The following is an 8,450-nucleotide window of genomic DNA, read 5'->3' on the forward strand; positions in this document are numbered from 1 at the left end:
GCTTGCTACACGGGAATGCCACTGTCTGTGTGTGAGGTCTTGCTACACGGGAATGCCACTGTCTGTGTGTGTGAGGGCTTGTTTGTCACAGGGGGCAGTCCTGCAAGCTCTGTGCTGTGTGTTTATGTTCCCGCATGGAGAGATCTCCTGCCTTTCACAGAAAAAAAGGCCCCTGGAATGCCCTGAATGATATGACTGGGCCCTCCGCAGAAGCAATTGGATTGGACTGTTTTTTCCCCCGGCCATCCCTATAAGGCTCTGGCTGAGTGAGGCAGACAGGGAGAGTGCGGCCCCGGCTCCATGTTTGGGATGTGGGAGGGGGAAGCGTAGGATGGGGGCTGGGAGCTACATAAAGTCTCCCCAGGCCAGTGAGAGGGCACACCATCCCTGAGCGGCAAACCCCGGCCAAGCACTGTCAGGGTAAGTGGACCACCATCTCACCTCTCCTGTCCTCCTCTCTCTTCCCTGTTCCTCCTCTCATCCCCTCGTTGTCCTCTCTCCTGCCTACTCCTCTCCTACATGCTTAGAAAAAAGGTTCCAAAAGGGTTCTTTGGCTTCCCCATAGGAGAACCCTTTTTGGTTCCAGAAGTAAAGGGTTCTACATGGAATTCAAAAGGGTTCTACCTTGAGCCAAAAGGGTTATATCTGGAACCAAAAAGGGTTCTTCAGCTGTCCCCATAGGATAGCCCTTTGAAGAACCCTTTTTGGTTCTAGACCCTTTCAGGTTCTAGATTAACCCTTTTTCTTAAGTGTACCCTCCTTTTTCCTCTCCTCTCCTCTTCACTATTCTCCTCTGCTCTGCTCTCCTCTCCTCCGCTCTGTTCTCCTCTCCTCTCCTCCGCTCTGTTCTCCTCTCCTCTCCTCTTCACTATTCTCCTCTGCTCTGTTCTCCTCTCCTCCGCTCTGTTCTCCTCTCCTCCGCTCTGTTCTCCTCTCCTCCGCTCTGTTCTCCTCTCCTCCGCTCTGTTCTCCTCTCCTCCGCTCTGTTCTCCTCTCCTCCGCTCTGTTCTCCTCTCCTCCGCTCTGTTCTCCTCTCCTCCGCTCTGTTCTCCTCTCCTCTCCTCCGCTCTGTTCTCCTCTCCTCTCCTCCGCTCTGTTCTCCTCTCCTCCGCTCTGTTCTCCTCTCCTCCGCTCTGTTCTCCTCTCCTCCGCTCTGCTCTCCTCTCCTCCGCTCTGTTCTCCTCTCCTCCGCTCTCCTCTCCTCCGCTCTGTTCTCCTCTCCTCCGCTCTGTTCTCCTCTCCTCTCCTCCGCTCTGCTCTCCTCTCCTCCGCTCTCCTCTGCTATCCTCTACTCCTGCCTTCCTGTCTGCCCGACTGCCTCAAGTCAAAACTGCTAAATTGTCAGCTGCTAATCTGCTAGTCTGAGTCAACCGCAGGGGTCAGCATCTTACAGTGCAGACAGCTTCTCAATCAAATTAAACCAGGCTCATTAGGCTTGATGAGCTTTGGCTGATCTCACAGGCGCATGTTAATGAAAGACAGGTGTTTAGACATCTCACAGCACTGTGGTCTGTTGTGGGTATTAAGTGTCACAGTAGATGAGATCCTAAGCCTCGTGGTGTTGTGGTTTATTAAGAACTTGTGGTTGAAGAAGTTAGTGTTGCCGCTAATGCTGTAACGTGCTTGAAACAGTGTGGTAGAATGTCACAGTAGTAAATGCTAGAACTGTCTTGTTGATATTCTGGAATATGCTAAGCTACCTATTACCTATTATGCATCATTCTTTCAGCTGGTTGATTATGATTTTAGACATCTGTTGCCATCAGTCCCATAATGCAATAGAAACATAGTCTCAAATTCTTGTAAGGTCTCTTGGGGAAAGTCAGGTTGATAGGTTGTAAAGTCTCTTGGGGAAAGTCAGGTTGATAGGTTGTATAGTCTCTTAGGAACTCAGTCAGTTTGGAAAGTTTTTGAAAACATTGTACACAGTTTTGAAACAAGTAAAAGTTTTCAAATCTGCAAAGGGGATAATGGCTGGATGCATACAGAGGCCTCTGTCATGTTATTGGAGAGTTCAGCACTGGTCAACTTTCAGCACTGAACTCCACCATAGCTGCTCATGGTACCCTCTGCCGGAAAGCTTAGGAAATCCTTTATTCTGAAGGTTTATGACTAAATATGGTTCTGCTGGAATCTACTGCTCTCTCTCTCTCTCTCTCTCTCCCTCTCTCTCTCTCCCTCTCTCTTTCCCTCTCTCTTTCCCTCTCTCTCTCTCTCTCTCTCTCTCTCTCTCTCCCTCTCCCTCTCTCCCTCCCATCCCCGTCTTTTTTTCTATCCTTTTTTGTAAACGATTGTAGATAGGCAGGGCCAGAGAGAGAGGGAGTGAGGTTTGCACAGTCCAGTCCAAAGACAGACATGACTCCGCATCATTTCCTAATTAGGAAGTTTTCCCAGGGTGCTGCATCCATTCATTACAGACTGGAGTTCAACTCTAACCCCAACTAAAGACTTTTGTAGGATAACTCCTATGGGGAGTTTTGGTCTTAAGTATATATGCTTTGCTATTAATGTTAAATGTTTACAGTATTATAACATTATATAACAATGTGCTTCATAGGCTTTTGGTGGACTGTATTTATATTATACTCTAAGCACAGGTCAACTTTCCAAATGGACTTTCTCACTTTCAATAGGAATAGCATCATCCTTTCTTCACAATTTGGTAGTCCGCTGGATTTGCCTGAGCCATGTATTCCTGAATGAATTAACGTAAATAACTGCCACACCAGATTAAACATTCTATGGTTTATGTTTTTTATGAATTCACACACTACTTTAGAGGGATAGACCTACTCTCTTTCTCTCTCTCTCTCTCTCTATCTCTCTCTCTCACACACACACACACACACACACACACACACACACACACACACACACACACACACACACCTACCTATCACTCTGAAGATGTTAACACACTCCTCTCTCTGTTGCCCCTACAGTGATTGTCTCCAGTCGGAGTAAGGAACGTAAAGCAAAGAATTATTGACCATGTGTGACGACGAAGAGAGCACCGCCCTTGTGTGTGACAATGGGTCCGGTCTGTGCAAGGCAGGCTTCGCCGGGGACGACGCCCCCAGAGCAGTGTTCCCCTCCATCGTGGGCCGTCCCAGACATCAGGTGAGCCACCATTCGTCCATTAAAAGACAGGCTGGATGTAAACTACTTCTGATTGGGTGATGAGAATGCATCCACTTTTTTGTCAGTAGTCTTTCATGGTCCTTGGTATATTCTTAATTTAAAGCATAATTGTATTTATTTATTTACCCATCATGGTTTAAGACACAACACAGCAAGGCCTATTTGTTGAATTTCAGTGCTAGCAATGGCATCCACTAAACAGTGTGGTGAGTGTGCTTCTGAGCAGCCGGTTTCTCTCCCCAGGGTGTGATGGTGGGCATGGGACAGAAAGACAGTTATGTGGGTGACGAGGCGCAGAGCAAAAGAGGTATTCTGACCCTGAAGTACCCCATCGAACACGGCATCATCACAAACTGGGATGACATGGAAAAAGTAAGCCTACCACACCCTACCTCACATCACCCCACCCCATCCTACCCTACCACACCCTACCACACCGTACCCCACCCCACCCTACCCTACCACACCTTACCTCATCCCACCCCACCCCACCCTACCCTACCACACCAGACCCTACCCTACCTCACCCTACCCTACCCTACCCTACCCCATCCTACCACACCTTACCCTACCCTACCGAACCCCACCTGAGACAACAATGACACAGACTCAGGATTCAGATGATTTTAAAACAATATAATTGGAAAACAGTGACACACTCTAACATGGAATTTGATATACTTTGTGATTTTCCATCATGGCACTCAAAAGTAGCCTTAGCCAACAAAACTCCCCCGGTGGCACTTTGGGATTTATACAGAGGCATTTAGATCCAGGATCTATCCTCAGAACTGTTACATGATAACAGTTGGAGGAGTTAGCTAAAGAGACCCCAGACATGTTCAGAGATGTTATGCTAATTATTGGCGATGATTGGCAGATCTGGCATCACTCCTTCTACAACGAGCTCCGTGTAGCTCCTGAGGAACACCCCACCCTGCTGACAGAGGCCCCCCTCAATCCCAAAGCCAACAGGGAGAAGATGACGCAGGTGATTTTTACCTTTTTTATTTAACCTTTATTTTACTAGGCAAGTCAGTTAAGAACACATTCTTATTTACAGTGACGACCCACCAAAAGGCAAAAGGCCTCCTGCAGAAAAGGGGGCTGGGATTAATAAATAAATAACATATAAATATAGGACAAAACACACATCATGACAAGACAGACAATACAACACTACATAAAGAGAGACCTAAGACAACAACACAGTAAGGCAGAAACACATGACAACACAGCATGGTAGCAACACAACATGACAACAACATGGTAGCAACACAACATGGTAGCAGCACAAAACATGGTACAAACATTATTGGGCACAGACAACAGCACAAAGGCCAAGAAGGTAGAGACAACAATACATCACGCAAAGCAGCCACAGCTGTCAATAAGAGTGTCCATGACTGAGTCTTTGAGTTAAGAGATTGAGATAAAACTGTCCAGTTTGAGTGTTTGTTGCAGCTCATTCCAGTCTCTAGCTGCAGCGAACTGAAAAGAGGAGCGACCCAGGGATGTGTGTGCTTTGTGGACCTTTAACAGAATGTGACTGGCAGAACGGGTGTTGTATGTGGAGGATGAGGGCTGCAGTAGATATCTCAGATAGGGGGGAGTGAGGCCTAAGAGGGTTTTATAAATAAGCATCAACCAGTGGGTCTTGTGACGGGTATACAGAGATGACCAGTTGACAGAGGAGTATAGAGTGCAGTGATGTGTCCTATAAGGAGCATTGGTGGCAAATCTGATGGCCGAATGGTAAATAAATTATGTCTCCGTAATTTAGCATGGGTGGGAAGATCACATCTGAATCAGGGTTAGTTTGGCAGCTGGGGTGAAAGAGGAGTGATTACGATAGAGGAAACCAAGTCTAGATTTAATTTTAGCCTGCAGCTTTGATATGTCCTGAGAGAAGAACAGTGTACCGTCTAGCCATACTCCCAAGTACTTGTATGAGGTAACTACCTCAAGCTCTAAACCCAGAGGTAGTAATCACACCTGTGGGGCGAGGGGCATTCTTCTTACCAAACCACATGACCTTTGTTTTGGAGGTGTTCAGAACAAGGTTAAGTGTAGAGAAAGCTTGTTGGACACTAAGAAAGCTTTGTTGTAGAGCATTTAACACAAAATCCAGGGAGGGGCCAGCTGAGTATAAGACTGTATCATCTGCATTTAAATGGATGAGAGAGCTTCCTACTGCCTGAGCTATGTTGTTGATGTAAATTGAGAAGAGCGTGGGGCCTAGGATCGAGCCTTGGGGTACTCCCTTGGTGACAAGCAGTGACTGAGACAGCAGATTTTCGGACTTTATACACTGCACTCTTTGAGAGAGGTAGTTAGCAAACCAGGCCAAAGACCCCTCAGAGACCAATACTCCTTAGCCAGCCCACAAGAATGGAATGGTCTACCGTATCAAAATCTTTGGCTAAGTCAATAAAAATAGCAGCACAACATTGAATCAAGGGCAATGGTGACATCATTGAGGTCCTTTAAGGTTGCAGTGACACATCCGTAACCTGAGCGGAAATCAGATTGCATAGCGTGAATAGTATAGACATCAAGAACTATTCTACTGTAGACATCAAGAAAGTGATGACTACATACATTACAACTAGGACTTGTTCCAATGTATATCTTCAACCCAGCCTTTCAAGACTGTGTAATACACCTAATATAAACAGTAGGAATTTGTTTCATGATGCTGAGTGTATGATTGGTGCAATTAGAATGATATTCTCACTGTCAAAATGTTAGTGTGGAAAATAACACTGTAACCTAAACAAATGCTCCTGCTCTAGATTATGTTCGAGACCTTCAACGTTCCGGCCATGTACGTAGCTATCCAGGCCGTGCTGTCACTTTATGCCTCTGGCCGCACAACAGGTCAGTATAGGACACTGGTCAAAACCAGCCTCATTTTACCCTGACCATTCAGTCCCACTGAGCCCAAACTTGTTAACTCTCAAAACTGTCCTCCCTAAACTTTGTTCTCATAAGCCTGTCCTCCCTAACCTGTATCTTCCCAAAATGGTGTCCTCCTAAACCTCCACAGGTATTGTCCTTGACTCTGGTGATGGTGTCACCCACAATGTCCCCATATATGAGGGTTATGCCCTGCCTCACGCCATCATGCGCCTGGACCTGGCTGGCCGTGATCTCACTGACTACCTCATGAAGATCCTGACCGAAAGAGGCTACTCATTCGTCACCACAGGTCAGTAGAAACTCTGGGACGCTATAAACTCTGATGACACATACCGTACAGTGCATGACTTGTAAGCAGAGGCCTATGCAGACACAGAAGTGTTGTTCTGCCAAACTACAAATGAATCTAAGTTCTTGTTCTGACCTCGCCCTTATTCTCCTCTCTCTAGCTGAGAGAGAAATTGTTCGTGACATCAAAGAGAAGTTGTGCTACGTCGCCCTGGACTTTGAGAATGAGATGGCCACCGCTGCCACCTCCTCCTCTCTGGAGAAGAGCTATGAGCTACCCGACGGTCAGGTCATCACCATCGGCAACGAGAGATTCCGCTGCCCGGAAACCCTCTTCCAGCCCTCCTTCATCGGTAATCCCTCGCTCCTTCTTTATCTCTTTTCACTCTCTCCATTTGCCTTTCTCTCAACAGTTTGAAACAAATATCTATTCTCCCCACTGTCCCTTGTGACTCAGCGTGATTTCTTCCGATTTCTCTCCAGGTATGGAGTCTGCCGGTATACATGAAACCACTTACAACAGCATCATGAAGTGTGACATTGACATTCGTAAGGACCTGTACGCCAACAACGTCCTGTCCGGAGGTACCACCATGTACCCTGGCATCGCAGACAGAATGCAGAAGGAGATCACAGCCCTGGCCCCTAGTACCATGAAGATCAAGGTGTGCTGATGCTACTAACATAGAGTTAACTTGCATGCCATAGTGAGATGCTACTAACATAGAGTTAACTTGCATGCCATAGTGAGATGCTACTAACATAGAGTTAACTTGCATGTCATAGTGAGATGCTACTAACATAGAGTTAACTTGCATATCATAGTGAGATGCTACTAACATAGAGATAACTTGCATATCATAGTGAGATGCTATACAGTGATTTGAATTTGTTCAATATGGTAGTCCTCATAACTGTAATGGTATATTTTTTCCATTCACAGCCAGTAATGATATTGGCCCATTTCAACGTTGAAGCAATTATCCTTTCCAGTTTTGACCTGGTTTCTATGAATAGAAATCATTGTCTTCATAAGTGTTTCAAAATTCCATGCAAGTTGTTGAGGCCCAATCTGTAGCTGAATGTCACTGATATTGTCTCACAAAGCTTTGGTGTACTGTATCTATTTACTACACATATGGGATTTCCTCATTCAGTATATTAAATGATATCTTGTGTTACCAGATTATCGCCCCACCTGAGAGGAAGTACTCGGTCTGGATCGGCGGCTCCATCCTGGCCTCCCTCTCCACCTTCCAGCAGATGTGGATTAGCAAGCAGGAGTACGACGAGGCCGGCCCTTCCATTGTGCATCGCAAGTGCTTCTAAACAAGGCCCAGAACCACCAACCCCAGCCCACTCCGTCCCTCCTGCCCCAAACTCTGCTCTCGTTCTATTGCCTGTAAACTGTGAATGTGTACCCCATTTAACCTTGTGTGTTTCTGTCTTGGCACTGCCCACCCCTGCGTGAATGTTATGTGGTTGGTCGTGTACCTTTCAAAGAATAAAGCTTGAACGTGCAGCTGGTGTAAAACTGTGGGGACATTCCTAGGGCAATGTATGTATGTATGTATGTATGTATGTATGTAGATTCCAGCGATGGCTATAGAAGCAAAGGAGAAGAAGCTGAATCTGTTCCACAGAGCTCGCATTCTCCCTCTTGTGTTCACTTTGTTCAGTGCATCATCCCTGGATGTGGCCAAGTCTCTCGCATGGCTCAGATCACTGCTGAAAGCTTTCACCATCTGACTGTTTGTAAAGATCCATGTGAACATGAACGAACACCCAAGGAAGGAATAAAGCTCTCATACAAGGAACTCTGTTTGGCTCATACGTTTATATTACAATTGTTGAGAAAATAATTACTATGACCACTGTCGCATCTAACCACATTCTCAGCAGGTTAGCGTTTAACGTAATGAATCTTCATGACATGAATCTTCAGAGTGGTCACAAGCTGGCACAGCCAGTCATAGAAATCTGATTTTCAACCTAACCTTTAGCACACTGCTAACCCTAATGCCTAACCTTAAGCACACTGCTAACCCTAATGCCTAACCTTAAATGAAGACCATAAAGCACATTTTTATTTTCATGAA

The 8,450-nt window shown here is 46.0% G+C and overlaps 1 protein-coding gene across 1 annotated transcript; it reads left to right on the forward strand.

The window, feature by feature from the left end:
* The first annotated feature begins 268 nt into the window (after positions 1-268).
* Positions 269-8,168, forward strand: LOC118368371 (actin, aortic smooth muscle-like). The gene is made up of 9 exons (XM_035752422.2): positions 269-420; positions 2,943-3,120; positions 3,385-3,513; positions 4,022-4,132; positions 5,937-6,021; positions 6,191-6,352; positions 6,513-6,704; positions 6,835-7,016; positions 7,537-8,168. The coding sequence occupies exons 2-9, from the start codon at positions 2,992-2,994 to the stop codon at positions 7,678-7,680; spliced, it is 1,134 nt and encodes a 377-aa protein (XP_035608315.1). The 5' UTR covers positions 269-420; positions 2,943-2,991; the 3' UTR covers positions 7,681-8,168.
* The last annotated feature ends 282 nt before the right edge of the window (positions 8,169-8,450 follow it).

Source organism: Oncorhynchus keta, chromosome 3 (assembly GCF_023373465.1).
Source record: "Oncorhynchus keta strain PuntledgeMale-10-30-2019 chromosome 3, Oket_V2, whole genome shotgun sequence".
In the NCBI taxonomy this organism is placed as follows: domain Eukaryota; kingdom Metazoa; phylum Chordata; class Actinopteri; order Salmoniformes; family Salmonidae; genus Oncorhynchus; species Oncorhynchus keta.